The sequence below is a fragment of the Entelurus aequoreus genome, linkage group LG14 (assembly GCF_033978785.1).
Source record: "Entelurus aequoreus isolate RoL-2023_Sb linkage group LG14, RoL_Eaeq_v1.1, whole genome shotgun sequence".
Lineage (NCBI taxonomy): Eukaryota > Metazoa > Chordata > Actinopteri > Syngnathiformes > Syngnathidae > Entelurus > Entelurus aequoreus.
In genome coordinates, this window is record NC_084744.1 from 23,801,296 (window position 1) to 23,827,627 (window position 26,332).

A 26,332-nucleotide genomic window follows, 5' to 3' on the forward strand; every position below is an offset into this window, starting at 1 on the left:
AGCCTGAGCTAGTTTCATTTGAAATAGTTTTTTTTAACTCACACAGTACTATGTAGAAAGTAGCATTTAAAATACAAATATACTGCAGGAAAATAAATGATAATATAATTTAAGAAAAACAAAAGGATTTGTTTATTCCCAGTTACGAGTAGCCGCAACCTGTAATGCCTTTTCAAAGTGACTTTGAAGGAAGTAAGGGATTTACACTCCATTTTGGCTATTGGTAGGGAGTTCCACATGTTGGTGGTATAGCAGGCAAACAATTTAGAACCTTTTTTGTAGTGAAATCTGGGTTGAATGTGATTTGTACAACTACCTCTGGTGTTATAATGGTGAATATATTTTGAAGTATCTAGACAGGTACATGGGTATTTTAGTGGAATGGTGTATCTCGTACACCAAACCAACTGCAAGAAGATGTACTCTGTCACCTACCAAGAGCCTCCCCACGTTAAGGAAATGGTTGGCGGAAAAGTGAGTTCAAGATGGACGGTTGAGTAGAAGCCCAATCATTTTATTTTGGGCTGTCTGGAGTTAGTTTTTCAGGGCTTTCAAGGCGTCACAGTACCAAACATGAACTCCGTAGTCAAAGTGGGGTTAAAATGAGTGCTTCTGTTAGAGCAGTAGTTCTTAACCTGGGTTCGGTGAGACGGCCTCAGGGGTTCGATGGAGCCTCCACCGCGGAGGTCAAGACACACCCGACTCATCGTGTAAATAAAAACTTCTCCCTATCTGCGTATTATGGATACCCCCAAACAATGTCCCCTCTAATTTTCCATCTGATTTGCAGGTGTGTAATTTGTTGTGAGTTCATGCACTGTGTTGGTTTTGTTCTTTGAACAAGGTGATGTTCATGCACGGTTCATTTTGTGCACCAGTGAAAAAAACATCTAACTTTGTCTTGAATTTGAAAAACTTTTTTTTTTTTACATTTTTCACGAAAGAAAGGTTCAGTGAATGCGCATATGAAACTGGTGAGGTTCGGTACCTCCAACAAGGTTAAGTACCACTGTGTTAGAGTATTAAGTGTACTATGTAAGAACAGAATTTGTCGGCTGATTCTTTGACTACCTTGTGAAGTTATCTACTTTTCTGAGGTTAGGAATTGACCCAAAAACCTGTGTACTTGCAAGTACCAGGCAAGTCTTAATTTGCCAGTTTGCCATTGAAAGCCTTGCTAGTCTAAGTCTTGAGGATTGTAGCTTTGCTTGTTTTGTGGCAGTCAGCCTCAGTTCTATGTTTTTTATGGATACAGAAACTCATGGAATGATCACTTAAGCCGCATACAGTAGTTCTACTTGTGGTGATCTTAGCCTGGTCAGAAGTAACAACGAGGTCCATCCATCCATCTTGTCCCTTTTGGGGTCGCGGGGGGTGCTGGAGCCTATCTCAGCTGCAATCGGGCGGTAGGGGGGTACACCCTGGACAAGTCGCCACCTCATCACAGGGCCAACACAGATAGACAGACAACATTCACACTCACATTCAAACACTAGGGCCAACTTAGTGTTGCCAATCAACCTATCCCCAGGTGCATGTCTTTAGAGGTGTGAGGAAGCCGGAGTACCCGGAGGGAACCCACGCAGTCACGGGGAGAACATGCAAACTCCACACAGAAAGATCCAGAGCCCGGGATTGAACTCAGGACTACTCAGGACCTTCGTATTGTGAGGCAGATGCACTAACCCCTCTTCCACCGTGCTGCTCACAACGAGGTCTATGAAGGTTTAAAATAACTCACTCACCCTGGTAGTTTGCTTAATGAGCTAATAAGTGAGGCAATGTTGGTGGCACAGCTTAGTGAAGGTTTTAAAAATGGGTGCATCCTTTCAGGACATATCTGTGTTCCAGTCCCCAAGAAGACGTAAACCTGTATCAACATGTTTACACAAAACTCACACACTCACCAAATACATTTTATACTGTAATCAAATGTAATTTAAGTTGTTATTTTACTTCCTGATTCTGACTTACATGCATCAATAAGTTAAAGTAAACATTTATTTTCAGTAACCAAAGTAGTCAACACTTGATTTATTAAAAGAACATAAAGGTGACTGACTTTCCTTCAGCGTGTCGTAGATGGTCTCCAATTCCTAAAGAGGAATTGTTGATGGAGATACTCCATAAAACACCATATAGTAAAACATGTTTTAGTAAAAGTTGCTTTTGGCCCAGCCAACAAAATGACCACAAAAAAATATGTTGCATGATGACAAAAACATACCATGAATGTTTTTTTAAATGATTGTGGAATTAGATTTTTTTTATTTCCATGATATTGAAGTTATGATAATGACTATGTCATTAAAATATTATGGTTAAGTTTAGAGATAAAGTTTAGGTGTTAGACCGTATACAGAATAAAATATTTACACACTTTAAGTCAGTGAGTGTAAAGTTATGAATCCCTTAATCAATGTTGCCCCGTAATTATAAAAAAACTTTTCAAATTGCCCATCATCAAATTTCCAAGTCTGTTTTTGTACTCACTTTTGAATTAATTTTAGTGGCTGGGACAAGAGGAGGTATTTCCTGCGTATTTATTGGTTGTTTTGCTACACACTTTTAACACAACACACGAAAGAACACACATAATGTAATTGTGTTAACAGTGTCAGTCCAAAACTATTTATATTCTCTTTAATTCTTATTTACTTATTTACCCAACAGACATCCAGCAGCCCCCCCACATTAAAGAGGAAGACGAGGATCCACATCCCCCCCACATTAAAGAGGAAGAGGAGGAAGTGTGGATCAGTCAGGAGGGAGAGTGTCTTCTAGGGCAGGAGGAGGATGATGTCACCAAATTTCCACTGACTGTTGTCTCTGTGAAGACTGAAGAGCATGAAGACAAACCACCTGAGTCCTCACAGCTTCATCACAGTCCAAGTAAGCACAACATCCACATATCATTTTATTCTCAGGGCATTCAATCCATCACAACTGGACTGTTCACTTTGTCTTAGAAGATGTTTGTCCTCTCATCCAAGTAGGCTTCATCACTTCATGCTCATAGACTTCAAGTCTTGAATCTAATCATTTGAATTTAGAGGGGAACTGCACTTTTTTGGGGAATTTTTTGTATCGTTCACAATCATTATAAAAGACATGACGGTGGATATTTTTTTTGTAATCCCATTCTAACTCATAAATGTAAATAAAAGTCCACTTGCAATGGAGCCAATGGGAGGTCCTCTATAACCATCCAAAAAGCGCCAACAATACTCCATTTGCATTTTGTGGCTTGAATAACAACCAAGTTTTAGTGATATTGTTATTATAAGTGCTAACGCAGACAAACTATTTATAGCTTGTGTTCCCAAGTTGACATCACCGACTGGTGAGCTCCTTCCTCGCCTCGGTGCTGGTGAAAAATTATTCCAGATCATGAATCGTGCCTCTCACCTGGATAGTAGGAGGATGAGGACGTACTCTGACAAGTTGGTACCCTTTGACAGCCAATTTCGACCCGGCAATGGTGAACGACACAAAAAGATGCTTGACGTCACCCCCCTTTTCCATGCGACGTTTATGAGTCATTCTGCATCTAAACGAAAATATAACAAGATTCTATCAGTCTTCGTCATAGTGACAGCAGACATTGTACAGTAAGTGATGTTTTATTATGTTGTTGGCTCTCAGGAAGTCTGCAGTGTGTAATATTCAGTGATTTTTAAATTTTTTTTAAATGTAGCCTTTATTTAACTAGGTAAAATCCCACTGAGATCAAACATCTCTTTTCCAAGGGAGACCTGGCCAAGAGGGCAGCAGCAAAGTTACATTAAGAACAATAAACAGTAAACAACACATAAAACATCAAATGTACAACATTAAAACTTGCTCACATGACACATGTGCATACAGACAAGGTAGACTGCAATCTTTTCACAGAAGCTTTAAACTCATTTAATGTAACAAGGGTTTGAAGTTGAAGATTCGATTGTAGGTTATTCAAAGCCTTCGGTGCTGAAAACCTAAATGCTTTCTTGCCCAGTTCAGTTCTTACTTTGGGGACGACAAATTGCAGAACATTCATTGAACGAAGATTGTGACTTCCTTGTTTCTGTGTTAAAATACAAGACAAAAAAGATGGGGTGATACCCAGAATGGTTTTGTAGATGAACACATACCAATGATTGAGGCGTCGAGCACATAAAGACGTCCAGTTAACCATTGAGTATAACACACAATGGTGAGTAAGTTAACCATTGAGTATAACACACAATGGTGAGTAAGTTGGTGATGAATCTCAGTGCCCCGTGGTACACACTATCCAGCTTGTGGAGACAACCAGCAGTAGCATTCATGTACAACACATCTCCATAGTCAATAACAGGTAAACAAGTTGTTTCCACCAATTTCTGTTTCACAGTAAAAGAAAAGCAAGACTTGTTTCTAAAATAAAATCCCAGTAAAAGTTTCAGTTTTTTTACAACATACTGAATGTGCTCTTTAAAACTCAAGTGCTCATCAATTAAAAATCCTGAATATTTAAAAGAAGATACTAACACAATTTGTTGCCCATTTCTTGTTAAAATGTTGTCACACAGTGCTGATCTTACAGTTTTTGATGTGGTAAAGAACATACACTTTGTTTTCTCTGCATTTAAAAGCAGTTGAAGATCGCAAAGTTGTTCTTGTACTCTGTCAAATGCATGTTGTAGATATTTAAAGGCCTTAGCAGGAGTGGGTGCTGTGCAGTATATGACAGTATCATCAGCGTAGGAATGGAAAGTTGAGTTTGGAATATTCTGTCCAAGATTATTAATTATTAATTAATAATGGGCCCAACTAGGGCTGGGCGATATATCGATATACGCGATATATTGCGGGTTTGTCTCTGTGCAATATAGAAATTGACTATGTCGTGATATTGGAGTATACGTTTTCACACAGTTGCTTTTAGCTGCTGGCATTACACCACAAGCTCTCCTCTCTCTTTCCTGTGTCTCCTTCTCACAGACAGACAAGCGCACCTTCTTACACACATCACATACTGTCACGACATACGTATACGCCCTCGCGCAGCAGAGAGGTATAAGCATGGGTAACGTTAGCTGTGATGCTAGCGCAGCCGTGCGAGTGGTAATACGAGAGAGAGAAGGTGCGAATCTGGTAACAAATGAAGGAATGATTAATTCCCCCAAAAAACAGCAGGGGGTCCATCGTCTGGCGGTGGTTTGGCTTCAAGTGGGAATATGTCGAACAGACTGTAATTTGTCAAGTGTGGGGCAAAAGCGTTGCTATAAAAAGTAGCATTACTGCTAATATGTAGCATCATTTGAAAAGTCAACTGCTAGAGAATGAAGAGTGCTTACTCCGCATGTCATTATCTCCGTTCGGTGCCACACGCCCACACCATCAAAATGCAGAGGCAAACATTTCCAGATCAACACCGTATGAAAAAAATAGTGATTTTTTTAGTTGTGATTTCCTTCTCTGCATGAAAGTTTTAAAGGCCTACTGAAAGCCACTACTACCGACCACGCAGTCTGATATTTTATATATCAATGATGAAATCTTAACATTGCAACACATGCCAATACGGCCGGGTTAACTTATAAAGTGCAATTTTAAATTTCCCGCCACACTTCCGGTTAAAAACGTTTTATTATGCTGACGTATGCGTGTGACGTCACGAGGGCAAGGGAAGTATTCGTAGCCTGTAGAATCCTATACAACAAGCTCTGTTTTCATTTCATAATTCCACAGTATTCTGGACATCTGTGTTGGTGAATCTTTTGCAATTTGTTTAATGAACAATGGAGGCTGCAAAGAAGAACGTTGTAGGTGGGATCGGTGTATGAGCGGCTGGCTGTAGCAACACAACAAGGACTACTTACTTGGATAGCAGACGCCTAGCCGATGCTAGCTGCCAAACCCACGGGTGAAGTCCTTCGTCGCGCCGTCGATCGCTGGAACGCAGGTGAGCACGGCTGTTGATGAGCAGATGAGGGCTGGCTGGCGTAGGTGGAGCGCTAATGTTTTTATCATAGCTCTGTGAGGTCCGGTTGCTAAGTTGCTAAGTTAGCTTCAGCGTCGTTAGCAACAGCATTGTTAAGCTTTGCCAGGCTGAGAATTATTAACCGTGTAGTTACATGTAATAGTATTGTTGATCTTCTGTCTATCCTTCCAGTCAGGGATTTATTTATTTTGTTTCTATCTACATTTGAGACAGATGCTATCACGTTAGCTCATGCTAAAGAGCTTCGTCGATGTATAGTCGTGGAGATAAAAGTCACTGTGAATGTCCATTTCGCGTTCTTGACTCTTCATTTTCAAGAGGATATAGTATCCGAGGTGGTTTAGAATACAAATCCGTGATCCACAATAGAAAAAGGAGAGAGTGTGGAATCCAATGAGCCAGCTTGTACCTAAGTTACGGTCAGAGCGAAAAAAGATATGTATTTCACTGCATTCTAGTCCGTCACTCTAACGTTCCTCATCCACAAATCTTTCATCCTCGCTCAAATTAATGGGGTAATCGTCGCTTTGTCGCTCCAAATCTCTCTCGCTCCATTGTAAACAACGGGGAATTGTGAGGAATATTACCTCCTGTGACGTCACGCTACTTCCGGTACAGGCCAGGCTTTTTTATCAGCGAGCAAAAGTTGCGAACTTTATCGTCGATTTTCTCTACTAAATCCTTTCAGCAAAAATATGGCAACATCGCGAAATGATCAAGTATGACACATAGAATGGATCTGCTATTCCCGTTTAAATTTTAAAAAATCATTTCAGTAGGCCTTTAAAGTAGCATATATTAATGCAGTATGAAGAAGAATGTTTTAATTTAGACACATAGAATCATCATACTGCTGTGATTATATGCATCAAGTGTTCATTCAAGGCTAAGGCAAAATATCCACATATATATCGTGTATCGCGATATGGCCTTAAAATATCGCGATATTAAAAAAAGGGCCATATCGCCCAGCCCTGGGCCCAACACAGAACCTTGAGGGACACCCTTTTCCACTTGCAGTACGTCCGAGAAGGAACCCTCTATCTGAACAGCCGGAGTTCTACTTGTGAGGTAATTTGCAAACCATCCAACTGCTTGCTGAGAAAAACCAATAGCTGAAAGACGTTTGATTAAAATAACATGATCAACAGTATCAAATGCCTTTGACAAGTCAATGAAGAGGGACAGACAGCACTGCTTCTTGTCAAGAGCTTCAGTTACATCATTTTATAAACTTCATAGCAGCAGTAACAGTACTGCGATTTTTGCGAAAACCTGACTGAAATGGTGACGGAATAAAGTTGGTGTCCAAAAAATATTTTATCTGTTCACTGATAAGGGATTCAAGCACTTTTGCCAGAACAGAGAGTTTAGAGATCGGTCTGTAATTATTTAGATTACTAGGGTCACTTCCTTTTAATAGGGGGATTACAAGGGCAGATTTCCAATCCAAGGGGATTTGAAATTAGAGTAAGGTTAAAAATGTGAGTCCGTGGTCCAGTTATAATTTCAGCTGCCAACTTTAGGAAGAGCGGCTCCAATTTATCTGAGCCAGCTGGCTTTCTAGGTTTAAGTTGTTTTAGAGCCCTCATGACCTCTGTTGTGGTAAAGGGCGTAAAGTTAAAAACCTGGGTATTTTCAACGGTTCTTTCTGGAGTCAGCGGAACTTCAGTAGAGTTGTCAGAATTATAGAGAAAACCAGAGGAAATAAAATGATTATTATAATGACTACCCATTTCTCTTCTGTCACTTACTCTGACACCATCAACAAGTATACTAGGTGGGAGATTGACTGAATTACAGCACGCGGACAAAGATTTGATGATTTTCCAAAACTTCTTTGGGTGTTTGAGGTTTTCAGTTGTGAGAAATAAAATTCTGATTTGACTTTCCGAAGGAGAGAGGTAAATTGATTTCTTAATTGTCTAAAATTCAACCAATCTGCTTCTAACCCTGACTTGTGTGCCCTGGCCCAAGCAGCATTACGCTCATGCAATACATCTGACAGGTCCGATTTAAACCACTGATTGTCATGTTCTTTAACCCTACATTTTCTAAAAGGGGCATGTTTGTTCACTATACTCAAGAAGCTTTCGTGAAAATATTTCGAAGCCAGTTCAACATTATCAAAAAGAGCAATTCTATCCCACTTAAAAAGATGCAAGTCTTGTAAAAAAAAGCTTGCGTCTCAAATAATTTCATATTACGTTTTTCAACAAGACAAGGCTTGCTTTTAGGAATCCTTGTGTCTCGCACTGCTGCAATCACACAAGGATCTCTCACATCATGAGGGAAAACACCAGATGCAACACATTTAAAGGGCATATTTGTTAGAATTAAGTCAATGAGGGTAGCTTTTTGAGGGCATTTAGGATTAGGTCTTGTAGCTGAGTTAATTGATTGTGTTAAATTTATAGATTCACACTGTACTTTCAAAGAGTCAGACACAGATGTGAGCCAGTCCCAGTTCAAATCACCAACCATCACTATTTCATTGTATTTCAGTTGAGACAGAAGCTTCACAAGAGTAGATAGAGAATTATTAGGGGCAGATGGTGGCCTATAACACCCCACTAGCATAATGTGGTGATTTCTAGCTAATTCAATTTCAAGGGCTAACAGTTCAAGTTCTTTACTTGCTGATTCAGAGAGCACTAATTTAACATCAAACCTCTGCTTAATATATATGGCCACTCCACCACCTTTTCTTTGTCGGTCAGTACGATAGACATTAGAGCAATGAATGTAAATATCTTTATCAAGCACAGATTGTTTAAGCCAAGTTTCAGATAAGACTACAATATCAACATTTGTTGAGTTTATCCAGATCTTTATCATATCCAGTTTAGGGAGTAAACTTCTAACATTGATATGAATAATCCCAAGACCAGATCTAGTTTTAAAATCCGCAGTTGTAAAACATTGTGAAGGTGTATCAGGGCCTGGATTAGTCTCAACATTTCCTGAGAGCAATAACAATAATATAACTAAACATTTGCGCTTAAAGTTACCATCTTTTGAGTCGGTCTTTAATCTGTGAAAGTAAGTGCTCATAATAGGGGACGATGCAGTAATGTTGACGTGATCTCTCAAAACTTGGAAACAATAAGAATGAATGGACTCTACCATAGTATGCAGCCATTTTGTTTTGTCCAAAGTCACAGAAATCTTCAACTGAGATAAGGCTGAGGTTATTTTGTAGCTGCCACTATGATGAAATGTCAAATTATCAAAGTTGTCATCTTGAAGTAGCATAGCTTGTAAGGGGGGGGGGGTGACCAGACCCATTAGGGACACCAGTAAAACCACACAAAAGTATAAAACACAATATAATGATTTGTGACATAGTGAGAGGAGAAGTTCCACTTATTTTACCACTTTTGAAGATGTTAGCAGACTGGGCTGAAGGCTAGCAATCAAGGCCGATGGGTAGAAGCCCGTAGACGTAGCCAATGGCTGGAGGCAAACAGCAGGCCGATGTTGGAAGGCTAGCAGGCAGGCCTATGGTTGAAGGCTAGCAGCAGGCAGGCCGATGGTGGAAGGCTAGCAGGCAGGCCGATGGTGGATGGATAGCAGCAGGCAGGCCGATGGTGGAAGGCTAGCAGCAGGCAGGCTGATGGTGGAAAGCTAGCAGCAGTCAGGCCGATGGTGGAAGACTAGCAGCAGGCAGGCCGATGGTGGAAGACTAGCAGCAGGCAGGCCGATGGTGGAAGGCTATCAGCAGGCAGGCCGATGGTGGAAAGCTAGCAGCAGTCAGGCCGATGGTGAAAAGCCAGCAGTAGGCAGGCCGATGGTGGGAAGCCAGCAGAAGGCAGGCCGATGGTGGGAAGCCAGCAGAAGGCAGGCCGATGGTGGAAAACCAGCAGCAGGCAGGTCGATGGTGGAAGGCTAGCAGCAGGCAGGTCGATGGTGGAAAGCTAGCAGCAGGCAGGCCGATGGTGGAAAGCCAGCAGCAGGCAGGCCGATGGTGGGAAGCCAGCAGAAGGCAGGCCGATTGTTGAAGGCTAGCAGCAGGCCGGCTGATGGTGGAAGGCTAGCAGCAGGCAGGCCGATGGTGGAAGGCTAGCAGCAGGCAGGCCGATGGTGGAAGGCTAGCAGCAGGCAGGTCGATGGTGGAAGGCTAGCAGCAGGCAGACCGATGGTGGAAGGCTAGCAGCAGGCAGGCCGATGGTGGAAAGCCAGCAGCAGGCAGGCCGATGGTGGGAAGCCAGCAGAAGGCAGGCCGATGGTGGAAAGCTAGCAACAGGCAGGTCGATGGTGGGAGGCTAGCAGCAGGCAGGCCGATGGTGGGAGGCTAGCAGCAGTCAGGCCGATGGTGGAAAGCCAGCAGCAGGCAGGCCGATGGTGGGAAGCCAGCAGAAGGCAGGCCGATGGTGGAAAGCTAGCAGCAGGCAGGTTGATGGTGGAAGGCTAGCAGCAGGCAGGCCGATGGTGGAAGGCTAGCAGCAGGCAGGCCGATGGTGGAAAGCTATCAGCAGTCAGGCAGATGGTGGAAGGCTAGCAGCAGTCAGGCCGATGGTGGAAGGCTATCAGCAGGCAGGCCGATGGTGGAAGGCTAGCAGCAGGCAGGCCGATGGTGGAAGGCTAGCAGCAGGCAGGCCGATGGTGGAAAGCTAGCAGCAGTCAGGCCGATGGTGGAAGGCTAGCAGCAGGCAGGCCGATGGTGGAAGGCTAGCAGCAGTCAGGCCGATGGTGGAAGGCTATCAGCAGTCAGGCCGATGGTGGAAGGCTAGCAAGCAGGCCGATGGTGGAAGGCTAGCAGCAGTCAGGCCGATGGTGGAAGGCTAGCAGGGAGGCCGATGGTGGAAGGCTAGCGGCAGGCAGGCCGATGGTGGAAGGCTAGCAGGCAGGCCGATGGTGGAAAGCTAGCAGTAGGCAGGCCGATGGTGGAAGGCTAGCTGCAGTCAGGCCGATGGTGGAAGGCTAGCTGCAGTCAGGCCGATGGTGGAAGGCTAGCTGCAGTCAGGCCGATGGTGGAAGGATAGCAGGCAGGCCGAATGGTGCTAGCTGTCTGCTTTTGCTATCTGAACAGGTGGATTATAGGTAGGCCAAAGTCTATGGCAATCCAGTGACATTTGATGAGAAACTATCCACCAGAAAACCCACTCTGCAGAGAATTAGTTTAGCTTGCAGAGTACCACTCATTCAGACTAATATGAATTAAAATCTCATACATAAAAAACACAAAAACTCAGACCTCAGGTAAGAACACAGAATAGACATGGTTGCCATCTTGGATTCCTATTCATGCTGTGCGAGAAAACCAAGCACAAGTTGCAACTTAGCAGGAACCAGAAAGCGTTGACCTAACTTGTTATCTTCCACTGCAAGTTGTCTCGCAGCAGCCGTTTCTGTCTACCAGGCCCTTAAAACCACCAAGGACGAACTTCAAGTACCTCAACGAAGATAAGAAGACAACACGCAGACAAAGCAGAGCCAGGGCAAAATTTCGAGCTAAAGCACATTTGCATTCTGAATAATCACGTATTGTGATACCTGGGCTACTTGCGTGATATGTGTCCCCTCCCCCTAGAAGCACCCTCAGTGATGTTAACTAGGGAACTCCTGAATAAATAGAGGAGCATGTGGGACTGCCCCTCAGAGCGTGGTGGGAGACTGTAACTGAGTGTGCAGCCCCAAACGTTTCTCCACATGAGCAAAATTGAACTCTGTCTCTGCCTGATTCCTTGCTTCTTGTCTCGTTTAACAGATAGTTAGGTGTTTGAACCTGACATATTTGTATTCAGTCACGTGACTTCTTCCGGGAAGTGAAAAACGTGCTGGTCAACCAAGCCAAGATGTCTGTTGTGCAGCTAGCAACTCTCTGAATACACAAAGAGCCTAGATCAGGGGCGTCAAACATACGGCCCACGTGCCGGATCAGGCCCTCGAACAGGTTTTATCCGGCCCGCGGGATGAGTTTGCTAAGTACAAAAATGAGTCGACATTTTTTAATGAAATAAACTGTTGTTCTAAATGTGTCCTCTATATGTCGCAATAGCAATTATTTGTATATTTGTAGATGATGCTACATATGTAAAAAAAAAAAAACACATAATGTTAGCCCACCAGTGGGGGAAAATGAGCAAACTACATCAATAACATCCTGTAATTTGATTTTGATATTCTTATTTCATCTTTATAGATTGAAAATGAACACCAATGAGTTGAATGATGAACATTATCATATAATTGATTCTGAGAGTGTAAAAAAGGACAAATAAAGATAGAATACTATTAACCGCAACTTGTAAGTGTAAATAAAAACAACAACATTATGATTTGTACATTTTCGAGAATGTGTTTGTTCTATTTTTAAACAAAGAAAATAATCTGCAGTTGTCTTTATTTTTAAGTTATCTTGCCGTGATTTTACCAGTCCAGCCAACTTGGGAGTAGATTTTTCTCCATGTGGCCCCCCATCTAAAATTAGTTTGACACCCCTGGCCTAGATCTTCCTGTGAAAAGCAGATACGAGAAAAAAATCTAACTATGAAACGAAATAGATCCCTAAAGATTTGTTGAGTAATATCAAGGATTATCCGTCGGTCGCCTTCCCAGACATGTGGAACTATCTTGAGTTCCAGACATCATTCTACACCACAAAGGAGATGAAAGCTTAAAGAAGCATGGATGACTACAATTTATTTGTGTGTGGCTGGGTCAAGTAAAATAGTATCAAGACTCGCTGATAAACCATGCATGGTTTTTATTCGGGTAAGGTTGGATTTTATCATTCAACTTTGCGTCTTGCGAGGACGTGTCCATGTAAACAAACAAGGACTAGGACCCCACATCTGCCACCCGTGACTGCATATCCATTTAACTAACTAGCTATTATTCAATCATCACCATATTTGATTTTTGTCCTGTTGTTGGTTAATAAAAGTCTACAATCATAAAATACTTCCAGTAAGATGTGTAATAAGAGCTATAAATGATTTACATATTATAGTTTTTATGCATATATTTGATTAGGCCAACCTCACATAATGTGGATGGTTGGCATAAGAGCTGCAAAGTAAAATACAGTAACGCCTCATTTGTGTTTTTTGTTCTGCAGACATCCAGCGGGTGTCAGCGGGGAGTCATGAAGAGGAGTGGCACACCAGTGTGGGACAGAAGGAGCTACAGGCCCCCTCCCACATTAAAGAGGAGCAGCTTCATGATGAAGACGAAGTTCAGTCCTTACAGCTTCATCACAGTCAAAGTGAGGAGAACAGAGGGGCGGAGCTTGTAAGTCAACACATCACAGAAGCTGATGGAGAGCATTGTGAAGGTATAAAGTCAGAACCAGACAGCATCTTTGCTCCACTGTCAGACATGGACGACATGATGTCAGACTCTTCTGATCACAGTGACCACATCCAAAAACCTTTGGAGAGTAAAAATGACTCTAAAGGTGATACGAGACATCACACTAACAACAAACACTTTGACTGCTCTGAATGTGGGAAATCATTTAGACGGAAGACTCATTTTACAAGACACATGAGAATACATACTGGAGAGAAACCTTTTACTTGCTCTGTTTGTAAGAAGAGTTTCTCCAGAAAGCATCACATGACCACACACATGAGAACACACACTGGAGAGAAACCTTTTACTTGCTCTGTTTGTAAGAAGAGTTTCTGCAGAAAGCGTAACATGACCACACACATGAGATTACACATTGGAGAGAAACCCTTTACTTACTCAACTTGTGATAATAGATTCAAAACTAAGTATGAATTTATATTACACATGAGAACACACACAGGTGAGAAATCTTTTGTGTGCTCTGTTTGTACAAAGAGTTTCTCCACAAAGCAAAGCATGACCACACACATGAGAACACACACTGGAGAGAAACCTTTTCTTTGCTCAGCTTGTGCCAAAAGATTCAACACTAAGAAGGAAATGATATTGCACATGAGAACACACACAGGTGAGAAACCTTTTACTTGCTCTGTTTGTAAGACGAGTTTCTCCAGAAAGCAAAGCATGATCAGACACATGAGAACACACACTGGAGAGAAACCTTTTGTGTGCTCAGCTTGTGCTAAAAGATTCACCACTAAGAATGACATGATAGTACACATGAGAACACACACAGGTGAAAAACCTTTTACTTGCTCTGTTTGTAAGAAGAGTTTCTGCAGAAAGTGTAACCTGACCAGACACATGATAACACACACTGGAGAAAAACCGTTTAGTTGCACTGTGTGTGATAAAACATTCAGGTTTAAGAATCAGATCAGTAATCACAAGTGTGTAACAGTAATGGAAGCTACGGGGATTTAAAAACACTTAAACAGTGATTGTGCTAAATGTAGTTCAAAAACACAGCATGTTTAATATGAATGTATATTTGATGTTGTATGTAGTGCTTCTCATCTTCTAGTCTTATATGTTGTCCTGTAGTTACTTTTTAAGTTGTGTGCATGTATTGAATATTATATATGTAGCTACTATTTTATTTTATTTTCTCCGTGTTAAAGAGAGGACATCTTTTTATTTTCATTTGGGTTTTTTTCCCACACATTTTTACATTGCATTTTATTGATTTTATCCAATTAAAAGTATGAATGAATAAAATGGTTAACAAAATGTGGACTCTGGTAGATTAGCAGCCTTGTTACATCATGGATGTTAACTACTGCAAAAGATCAACAAAGAAGAAAAAGGCTGAAGTTAGCAACACATCACTGAACTTTAGAGCCATCGTGAGTGGAGTTGCTTGTTTTTATTGCTGCATTTGTACTTATTTCACCTCACATCTTCACTTTTAATACTAAAGTCTTCTTCAAATATATTGTTGTAGGTTTTTGAGATTTATGTTTCTGATGTGTGTGTAGTCTGTGGAAAGGGTTGTTGTCCCTTGTGGATCCATTTGTTCACTTACACAGATACATCATCATCATCATCATCATCATCATCATCATCATCATCAGACGTCACCCGTTCACTACTGGACGAAACAGCATTAATGTTTTAATACAAGTGTGACCTCATTATTCATTAATAATAAGACTAAAAATACATATTTAAGCACTGTATTAGAGTGCCTCGTGTAGTACTCCAACTCGCCACACTGAGAAGTGGGGGCGATCGTGAGCTAGCAGATGCATGTTGCTATCATGTTTTATCAGCGAGGAAGACAGCATTCGTGTTTACTTTTTTGTCAGATCCAAGTTTTATTGCTCTGCTGAATAAATGAATGACTATGGCTGCCAATATGGAGGATTATTTCTATATTTAATAACAAATACTTTCCTTAACAGGTAGCAAAATGACACCACAAAAAGTGAACTAGCAGCAGGACCCAGTAAATATTTACTTAATTTACTAATTAATTAACTATAAATAGTAACATGACAGTGGATATTTCACAAGAGTTCACCAAAAACTGGAAAGTGAGAATGCTACATAAAATCCTTTAGTGATTTTTAAGATGCAGACGAACGAGGTGGCACAAATGTGGAGCAGACGGCGTCCACAAAGTATGTGCGTACTAGAGATTGGCATTAAAAAGGATAGTCGATCGTCACCCGTGAACAAAGAATAATGTCCAGACAACGAAGGTAGCAAAAGGATCAATTTAATTAGTCTTGATTGCAAACAGAAAAAAGGTGAGGGGAAATGCTCGGGGACAGAAGTGAAGCAGCCACGGGAAAACACCAACAAAACCGGAAGAGCCGCCAAAATAAAAGCACATGACAGGAACTAAAACACTAAACCCCGGAGAACACTAACACAACGCAAACATAAACACCGGAGAACACTAACACAACGCAAACATAAGGCACGGCCTGGTGTAACCAGATGTGACGAATGGACTCTCAGAAATGAGCTGAGCCAAGATTGACACCCTGGATAATGACGGATAAACAATCTAGTGTCATGTCAGCACACTGTGACTGGAAGGCAGAATTGACACAATGTTGTTCTCATGTCGCCTCACTTGTCTTTTATGTGGAAGCTACAGTCCAGATGAGAGAAGTGAGTACTACTTCTATCAATACAACTACTGTTTTTTAATTTAGATTCATTTTTTACTTACAAATTATTATTTTTATTATTTTATTTTTTTATTGAAATCCAGCATCAGACATTCTTATTCATTACATCATATTTAAATACATCATACATCTATGGTCTGCCCTGAAGGTCAAAATATTATTTTTGTTTATTTCCCAACAATGACGCCCCCCCCCCCCCCCCAAAAAGAGAAAAACAGCAAAAAAAATTATAACAATAGCAATAATAACGATAATAATAAAAAATAAAATATAAACAGATAGTAAATAAATAAATAGAAAGAAAAAAAAAACAGACATATAGGGAGTAATCTTTTTTGAAACAGTTTAATCACTAATTAGTAAAAATAAAATCAGGCTTATGGGGCGTGACATAATCGACCCAGTATTCCCAGTAAGAAGTAAATTTCTCTAATTTATAATTAATAAAAGCCGTTATCTTCTCTGTTTTATAAATGTCCATTGTGATTTCCATCCATAGCTTCAAAGTTGGGCTCTCCTGTAATATCCATTTCCTGGTAATGCTCTTTTTACAAGCCACTAGTAGGATATTCATGAAGTATTTATCTTTTTTCAGCCAATCCTGAGGTACATGTCCGAAAAACAGAATCTTACTTTCAAGGGGTCATTTGAAAATATCCTGTAGAGCTTGGTGTATCTCTTTCCAATAGTCCTTTATGGCGGAGCAGTCCCAGAAAACATGCTAGTGGTTTGCGTTTAAATTCCCACAATTTCTCCAACAGGCAGGGGAGTTGTTATTATAATGAGACTTCTGAGAAGGTGTAATAAAAAATCTGATCCAACTTTTCCAGCCAAACTCCCTCCACTTGGGTGAGCTGGTACAAGTCCATTGATATTTCCATATTATTGTCCATTCTTCCTCAGATATAGTTATCCCTCCTTCCTTCTCCCATTTTGTTTTAATATATGAAGTTGAGTATGATTTCTTATACAAGCATGAAACACTATCAATAGTTTCTGAATTACAGACTTTTGTAAACAATTCAATTAAACATATGTTCGTCTTTGTTACATTTTTCACCTTCATATTAACAAAATGCCGCTACTGCAAATATCGATTGGAGTCTTGTTTTTTTTTTTAATAAATGTGTCCTTTTAATAGTTTCAAAACTGAGCATTTTTTAATCTTTCATTACACTACATAAAACTGAATTGGTTTTGGTTAAAGGCCTACTGAAATGAATTTTTTTCATTTAAACGGGGATAGCAGATCTATTCTATGTGTCATACTTGATCATTTCGCGATATTGCCATATTTTTGCTGAAAGGATTTAGTATAGAACAACGACGATAAAGATCGCAACTTTTGGTATCTGATAAAAAAAGGCTTGCCCCTACCGGAAGTAGCGTGACGTAGTCAGTTGAACATATACGCAAAGTTCCCTATTGTTTACAATGATGACCGCATGAAGTGAGAGAGATTCGGACCGAGAAAGCGACAATTTCCCCATTAATTTGAGCGAGGATGAAAGATTTGTGGATGAGTAAAGTGCAAGTGAAGGACTAGTGGGGAGTGGAAGCGATTCAGATAGGGAAGATGCTGTGAGAGCCGGGGGTGACCTGATATTCAGCTGGGAATGACTACAACAGTAAATAAGCACAAGACATATATATACTCTATTAGCCACAACACAACCAGGCTTATATTTAATATGCCACAAATTAATCCTGCATAAAAACACCTACGTGTTTGTTATGCTAGCTCCTAGCTCCTCTGCTAGCTCCTAGCTCCATAGAACACGCCAATACAATTCAAACACCTGATCAACACACACAATCACTCAGCCCAAAAGACAGTTCACCTAACCCAATGTTCATAAAGCTTATATATTTTTAAAAAGTTACGTACGTGACGCGCACATACGGTCAAGCTATCAAATGTTTAGCAGCCAAGGCTGCATACTCACGGTACCTGATATTCAGCTGGGAATGACTAAAACAGTAAATAAACACAAGACATATATATACTCTATTAGCCACAACACAACCAGGCTTATATTTAATATGACACAAATTAATCCTGCATAAAAACACCTACGTCTTTGTTATGCTAACTCCTAGCTCCTATGCTAGCTCCTAGCTCCATAGAACACGCCAATACAATTCAAACACCTGATCAACACACACAATCACTCAGCCCAAAAGACCGTTCACCTAACCCAAGGTTCATAAAGCTTATATATTTCAAAAAAGTTACGTACATACGCAAAAACAAAGTTGCGCACATACGGTCAAGCGATCAAATGTTTAGAAGCCAAAGCTGCATACTCACGGTAGCACGTCTGCGTCTTTGTCATCCAAATCAAAGTAATCCTGGTAAGAGTCTGTGTTGTCCCAGTTCTCTACAGGCGTCTGTGTATCGAAGTCAAAAGTCCTCCTGGTTAGAGTCTCTGTTATCCGAGTTCTTCCATCTTGACTGCATCTTTCGGGAATGTAAACAAAGACGCGCCGGCTGTGTACTGTTGTTGCTGACTTCTTTCGAAAAATACGTCCGTTTCGCACCGACAACTTTCTTCTTTGCTTGCTCAGCTTCTTTCTCCATAATGCAATGAACATAATTGCAACAGATTCACGAACACAGATGTCCAGAATACTGTGGAATTATGAAATGAAAACAGAGCTTTTTCGTATTGGCTTCAATGTGGAAGGCATACCCGTGTTCCCCGGGCTACGTCACGCGCATACGTCATCCTCAGAGGCGTTTCGAACCGGAAGTTTAGCGGCAAATTTAAAATGTCACTTTATAAGTATTCATGCCGTATTGGCATGTGTTATAATGTTAAGATTTCATCATTGATATATAAACTATCAGACTGCGTGGTCGGTAGTAGTGGGTTTCAGTACTGAAATGATTTTTTTTTTTATTTAAACGGGGATAGCAGATCCATTCTATGTGTCATACTTGATCATTTCGCGATATTGCCATATTTTTGCTGAAAGGATTTAGTAGAGAACATCGACCATAAAGTTCGCAACTTTTGGTCGCTGATAAAAAAAAAAAGCCTTGCCTGTACCGGAAGTAGCGTGACGTCACAGGTTGAAAGGCTCCTCACATTTCCCCATTGTTTACACCAGCAGCGAGAGCAATTCAGACCGAGAAAGCGACGATTACCCCATTAATTTGAGCGAGGATGAAAGATTCGTGGATGAGGAACGTGAGAGTGAAGGACTAGAGTGCAGTGCAGGACGTATCTTTTTTCGCGCTGACCGTAACTTGGGTACAAGCTGGCTCATTGGATTCCACACTTTCTCCTTTTTCTATTGTGGATCACGGATTTGTATTTTAAACCACCTCGGATACTATATCCTCTTGAAAATGAGAGTCGAGAACGCGAAATGGACATTCACAGTGACTTTTATCTCCACGACAATACATCGGCGAAGCACTTTAGCTACGGAGCTAACGTGATAGCATCGTGCTTAACTGCATACAGAAACAAAAGAAATAAGCCCCTGACTGGAAGGATAGACAGAAGATCAACAATACTACCAAACTCTGGACCTGTAACCACACGGTTAATGCTGTACCGCCTGGCAAAGCCTAGCAATGCTGTTGCTAACGACGCCATTGAAGCTAACTTAGCTACGGGACCTCGACAGAGCTATGCTAAAAACATTAGCTATCCACCTACGCCAGCCCTCATCTGCTCATCAACACCCGTGCTCACCTGCGTTCCAGCGATCGACGGCGCGACGAACGACTTCACCCGATCATTGATGCGGCCGGCGGCTAGCGTCGGATAGCGCGTCTGCTATCCAACTCAAAGTCCTCCTGGTTGTGTTGCTGCAGCCAGCCGCTAATACACCGATCCCACCTACAACTTTCTTCTTTGCAGTCTTCATTGTTCATTAAACAAATTGCAAAAGATTCACCAACACAGATGTCCAGAATACTGTGGAATTTTGAGATGAAAACAGAGCTGTTTGTATTGGATACAATGGGTCCGAATACTTCCGTTTCAACCATTGACGTCACGTGCATACGCCATCATACATAGACGTTTTCAACCGGAAGTTTAGCGGGAAATTTAAAATTGCACTTTATAAGTTAACCCGGCCGTATTGGCATGTGTTGCAATGTTAAAGGCCTACTGAAATGATTTTTTTTTTATTTAAACGGGAATAGCAGATCCATTCTATGTGTCATACTTGATCATTTCGCGATATTGCCATATTTTTGCTGAAAGGATTTAGTAGAGAAAATCGACGATAAAGTTCGCAACTTTTGCTCGCTGATAAAAAAAGCCTTGCCTGTACCGGAAGTAGCGTGACGTCACAGGAGCTAGTATTCCTCACAATTCCCCATTGTTTACAATGGAGCGAGAGAGATTCGGACCGAGAAAGTGACGATTACCCCATTAATTTGAGCGAGGATGAAAGATTTGTAGATGAGGAACGTTACAGTGAAGGACTTGAGAGGCAGTGATGGACGTATCTTTTTTCGCTCTGACCGTAACTTAGGTACAAGCTGGCTCATTGGATTCCACACTCTCCTTTTTCTATTGTAGATCACAGATTTGTATTTTAAACCACCTCAGATACTATATACTCTTGAAAATGAGAGTCGAGCACGTGAAATGGACATTTAAAGTGACTTTTATCTCCAAGACAATACATCGGTGACACACTTAGCTACTGAGCTAACGTGCTAGCATCGTTCTCAAATGAAGATAGAAACCAAATAAATAAACCCCTGACTGGAAGGATAGACAGAAGAGCAACAACACTATTAAACCATGTACATGTAACTACACGGTTAAAAATTCTCAGCCTGGTAAGGCTTAACAATGCTGTTGCTAACGACACTAAGGCTAATTTAGCAACTTAGCAACCGGAACTCACAGAACTATGTACTCTCTCCTTTTTCTATTGTGGATCACGGATTTGTATTTTAAACCACCTCGGATACTATATCCTCTTGAAAATGAGAGTCGAGAACGCGAAATGGACATTTAAAGTGACTTTTATCTCCAAGACAATACATCGGTGACACACTTAGCTACTGAGCTAACGTGCTAGCATCGTTCTCAAATGAAGATAGAAACAAAATAAATAAACCCCTGACTGGAAGGATAGACAGAAGAGCAAAAATACTATTAAACCATGTACATGTAACTACACGGTTAAAAATTCTCAGCCTGGTAAGGCTTAACAATGCTGTTGCTAACGACGCTAAGGCTAATTTAGCAACTTGGCAACCGGAACTCACAGAACTATGATAAAACATTAGCGCTCCACCTACGCCAGTCAGCCCTCATCTTCCCATCAACAGCCGTGCGACGAAGGACTTCATCCGTGGGTTTGGCGGCAAGCATCAGCTAGGCGTCTTCTATCAGGGTAAGTAGTCCTTGTTGTGTTGCTGTAAGTATTGTACTTAGCCGCTAAGACACTGATCGATCCCACCTACAACGTTCTTCTTTGCAGCCTCCATTGTTCATTAAACAAATTGCAAAAGATTCACTAACACAGATGTCCAGAATACTGTGGAATTTTGGCGAAGAAAACAGAGCTTTGTGTATTGTGTACAATAGGGCCCAAACACTTCCGTGCATTTTATGACGTCACGCGCATAAATCATATCCAAAGGAGATTTTCAACCGGAAGTGTGGCGGGAATTTTAAAATTGCACTTTATAAGTTAACCCGGCCGTATTGGCATGTGTTGCAATGTTAAGATTTCATCATTGATATATAAACTATCAGACTGCGTGGTCGGTAGTAGTGGCTTTCAGTAGGCCTTTAAGATGTCATCATTGATTTCTAAACTATCAGACTGCGTGGTCAGTAGTAGTGGCTATCAGTAGGCCTTTAATATACATCACTTAGCTGTGTATACACATGTACATAAATGCACAGAATTTGAACATCCCAGCCCTAAGTAGTGTAATGAGTAATGGAATGTAAATAGCATCACAACAATAATTGTAAATGGTAAGTTGGGGCTAACAAACATGTCCAATGCTACAAACAGGGTGTGATATTCAGCTAGCAGTTAGCTTGTCAACCTGATGCCAAACAGCCATTAGACTACAATAAAACTGACAAAATGAGTTGCAATACAGTTGTAAGCACATACAAAGTGATAATAAAGTGTATATAAAGTAACTCACTACACTGCCAATTAAACAATTGACTTTGAAGTTCACAGTAACTTTCAGAGCTTGCTGATGCAATGATGCGTTCAATGCCCCCTCCAGTGTCGTAAAAGTGAACTACACTCAAGCAGCCCAATGACATAAAAAGAAAACAAGCGTTACAGAGACAGACTTTTTGTACACCTCCTGTTGGTTAAGTAGCTTCTAACTCAGTTCACTCTGATTCCATACCCTTCTAATTTGTTTATTAAGATGCTATGATTAATTGTGTCAAATGCTTCTTTTTGCTATCTTTTGCATTCAATCAATCAATGTTTATTTATATAGCCCTAAATCACAAGTGTCTCAAAGGGCTGTACAAGCCACAACGACATCCTCTGCATTGGTGATCTCTTCCGGTATTTCAATGGACCACTTCCAAGTTGGCTTCTGCGCATGTCCAATTTGTGAAGGTCAAAGTTCGTGAGGGATAAACAAAGCCAAGCGACTCCATACTTGTTTAGTAAACTTCGTCAGTCCGTGGTTTGTGTTTACTCTTTAGTGTGAATAGTAGTAGATATATTTCTGAATGATTGTTTATTCCCTCATGTATATTTTTCAATATGTCGAAGACAATTTGTGCAGTTGTGAGATGTTCTAATAGTACATCATCATCATTTCTTTGTATTCCTTTGTGTTTCTTCACAACACGTAAAAATACATAAAAATGAAGCAAAATGCTTGTGGCAAAATTCTGCTTGCATATTTCTGCCCTTCCATCTTCGAACTGCTCCCACAGTGGAGTGTTTTAAGTCTCGTCTTAAGATTTTATTCTCTGGCTTTTAACACTACGTGAGTTGTGTGGTCCTCTGTTGTCCTCTGTGTTTTTAAAATGTTGATTTCTATTTACCGTTTTGATTGTTTTTACCCTTTAAAATCGTTTTTAATCATATTTATTTTATAGTGTTTTTATATTGGTTTGATATGTATTTATTTTTTGTTTTTATTCAGTCATTGGTGGAGCTAAGGATAATATTTGAATATTGTTTTTAATATTGTTGTGCAGCACTTTGGAAACATTTTGTTGTTTAAATGTGTTATATAAATAAAGTGGATTGGATTGCATATTTGACCCCGTTATTGGAAATACTGGTAGATTTGATTGATATTTGTTGCTTTTTTGGCACAGAGCCAGTTCAAAGCATTGTTCTCAAAAGTTTAGCAGGGTTAAGGTCGAGTCTCAGGAACGGAATTCCAGAAACCTGCCTGAAACCCTTTGAAAGCAGTTTTTTATGTGTGTTTAATATTGTTGTCTTGTTGGAAATCCTGCTTGTGTACAAAGATCAGCCTTTTCACTGTTGATTGGAAGTGAAGCAAAGTCTCATCTGACCACTTAACTTTCGTCCCAAAAACTGCTTGAACGTGTGGGTGTCTTATAAGTAAATCCTTGTTAGAGTTGGCAACTTGGGGACTTAGGCTTCTTTCTTGGTCTGCACCCTCTCAGTCTATGACCGTGTAAAACTACTTTGAGTTCAAGCACTTGGCGGGCTTGAGGTTTGACAGTTTCCAGCCTGTCACTAAACATCCATCCATCCATTTTCTACTGCTTATCCCTTAAAACTGGAAAATTCAAGGCATGAGCCGGCTATAGCAGTGATGAACAAACAACATGAAAGTAGGTTTGAGGTTGTAGGTCACATGACTAAAGCTATTGACAACTGAAATGTTATTTATGAGCCAATGAGCCAAGTACTTTATTGACGGTCCCTTAAACTAAAGCACTTGTCAGCACGAACTGACAGACGGGGCATGAGTTTTCAATCCTGGGGACAAACAGTCCGGCTGGCTGGATGTTGAATGTCTGTTTATTATCGCACTTCAAACTAATTTGACCTCTGTTCGACACTTGGCGATCACTCCAGCAGCACTGAGAGCGGACTCAGCCAGACTACTTTTAGGTAAATGTTGCAATTGTCAATGCCAACAAAGAAATGGACTCAAAAATGCTACAAAGTAGGTCAAGTAAGGCTCCACTTTTCCAAAAATTGTGCTAGATAGTGGGGGCGGCATGGCGTAGTGGGTAGAGCGGCTGTGTCAGAAACCTGAGGGTTGCAGGTTCGCTCCCCGCCTCTTGACATCCAAATCAATGCCGTTGTGTCCTTGGGCAGGACACTTCACCCTTGCCCCCAGTGCCGCTCACACAGGTGAATGAATGATGAATGATAGGTGGTGGTCGGAGGGGCCGTAGGCGCAAACTTGCAACCATGCTTCCGTCAGTTTACCCCAGGGCAGCTGTGGCTATGAAAGTAGCTTACCACCACCAGGTGTGATTGAATGATGGGTTCTCACTTCTCTGTAAAGCGCTTTGAGTGTCTAGAAAAGCGCAATATAAATCTAATCTATTATTATTATTATTATTAGATTGATGCTAATATACATTGTAATATTATTAACACACACAAAAGTACCGAAAAGTGGTACAGTTGAGGACTGGTGTCGATTCCAAAGTACCGGAATTTGTGCCGTATCGGTTGAAATGTGAACGGTACCCATCCCTACCAGCAAGTGTTGTTGTACTGGAAACTAATTTACAAACACAACTTCATCACACACAATACTCCACTATGGAATTGTTGTTATATTAAAATGAGAAAAAAATCCATCTTTGTACAACAATGGTTTGAAAAAGGCATTTGGTCGCTGAGGCACTTATTGACTGATAAAAGTATGTTATTATTTGAAGATTTCATTAAGTACGACCTGCAAATAGACACAAATATTTAAAAGATAAATACAAGCTTTCGTTTAAAATATTCTAAATACAGCATATAATGTTTTTCAGAACTCTTTTTTTAAACTTTCCGGGCTTTTGGAGGATGGACACAATATTACAGATTTGAAACTCTGAAATTAGACAATTCTTTACTATTTCTTCTTTGCTGTATTTTGTAACAGACGGGACCTACGTCTGCTTAGTAGGGGTAAATCACTCTTCCCTGAATGGCAGGAAGTTAGAGGAGCTAAATCCCTAACCCCCAGGCCTATTAGTCTCGTGTACACTCTGCCTGTCCAGTCAAAACACAATAGCTTAGGCCAGGGGTGGGCAATTAATTTTTACCGGGGGCCGCATGAGCAACCCGAGCACTGCTGGAGGGCCACACCGACAATATTTCAATTACATTTTGCTCAAATTATTTCTGATATACCGTAAGATAGATAATAATAATAATAATATTTTCATTTAACCTAACTTATCTTTATACAAAAGCAGATGGCTTTTGATTGTTTTATTTTTAACACTTTCTTACACAACACTTCCTGATGTATTTTACAATACAAAAATTTCAATTTCTGTCACTTTATATAATAACATTGACCATCATTGCTATGCCGATGACACCCAAATCTATGTAGCGCTATCACCAAATGACTATCGCCCCATAGATCTTCTGTGCCAGTGCATTGAGCAAGTCAAACACTGGATGTGCCAAAATTTCCTACAACTAAATGAAGATAAAACTGAGATAATTGTTTTTGGTGCTAAAAAAGAAAGGTTTAAAGTCATCCAACACCTTCAATCACTGTCCCTGAAAACCTCAAATAAAGCCAGAAATCTTGGGGTTATTTTAGATTCTGATTTACATTTCGACAGTCACATCAAATCAGTAACAAAATCGGCCTACTATCACCTCAAAAATGTAAAAAGACTTAGAGGGCTCATGTCAGCTCAAGACTTAGAAAAACTTGTACATGCCTTTATTACCAGTAGGCTAGACTATTGTAATGGTCTCCTTGCAGGTCTTCCCAAAAAAACTGTCAGGCAGCTACAGCTTGTACAGAATGCTGCTGCTAGAGTTCTAACAAAGACCAAAAAATGTGAGCACATTACACCAATTCTTAAATCCTTACATTGGCTCCCTGTACATCAGAGAATAGATTTCAAAATCCTCCTGCTCACATATAAATCACTACATGGTCTAGGGCCCAAGTATATCACTGATATGCTCCCACTATATAAGCCCTCTAGATCACTAAGATCTTCTGAGACCAATCTGTTAGCGGTTCCCAGAGTAAACTCAAATCAAGGGAGATCATCATTCAGTCACTATGCAACAAATAGCTGGAATAAACTTCCTGAAGATGTCAGACTCTCCCCAACTCTCACTACTTTTAAAACTAGACTGAAGACTTTTATGTTCACCTTAGCTTTCAGCTAAATCTTTTAATCTTTTAACTTTTAACGTCTGCACT

General features: G+C 40.6%; 2 protein-coding genes across 6 annotated transcripts in view; one reads left to right on the forward strand and one right to left on the reverse strand.

Annotated features, from left to right (window-relative positions):
- Positions 1 to 3,546, reverse strand: part of LOC133664545 (gastrula zinc finger protein xLCGF3.1-like) — a 32,570-nt gene extending 29,024 nt beyond the window's left edge. The window contains exons 1-2 of one of the 3 annotated variants that reach the window (XR_009828595.1): positions 3,409 to 3,546; positions 2,163 to 2,829 (exon numbers count right to left, since the gene is read on the reverse strand). Coding sequence is in view for 1 of the 3 variants with exons in the window: in XM_062069254.1 (XP_061925238.1) it covers positions 3,409 to 3,543 (135 nt within the window). In the remaining 2 variants the exon portion in view is untranslated. Of the gene's footprint in view, positions 1 to 2,162; positions 2,839 to 3,408 lie in introns of those variants that run through there. The other 2 variants (XR_009828594.1, XM_062069254.1) reach the window with 2 other exon arrangements.
- The window catches only part of LOC133664542 (gastrula zinc finger protein XlCGF57.1-like), a 234,817-nt gene extending 219,641 nt beyond the window's left edge, over positions 1 to 15,176 (forward strand). For 2 of the 3 annotated variants that reach the window (XM_062069251.1, XM_062069249.1), the window contains exons 2-3: positions 2,674 to 2,892; positions 13,032 to 15,176. In XM_062069251.1, the coding sequence (XP_061925235.1) occupies positions 2,674 to 2,892; positions 13,032 to 14,251 (1,439 nt within the window). In that variant the 3' untranslated portion in view covers positions 14,252 to 15,176. The remainder of the gene's footprint in view (positions 1 to 2,673; positions 2,893 to 13,031) is intronic. The other variant, XM_062069250.1, reaches the window with a different exon arrangement.
- Positions 15,177 to 26,332: the final 11,156 nt, after the last annotated feature.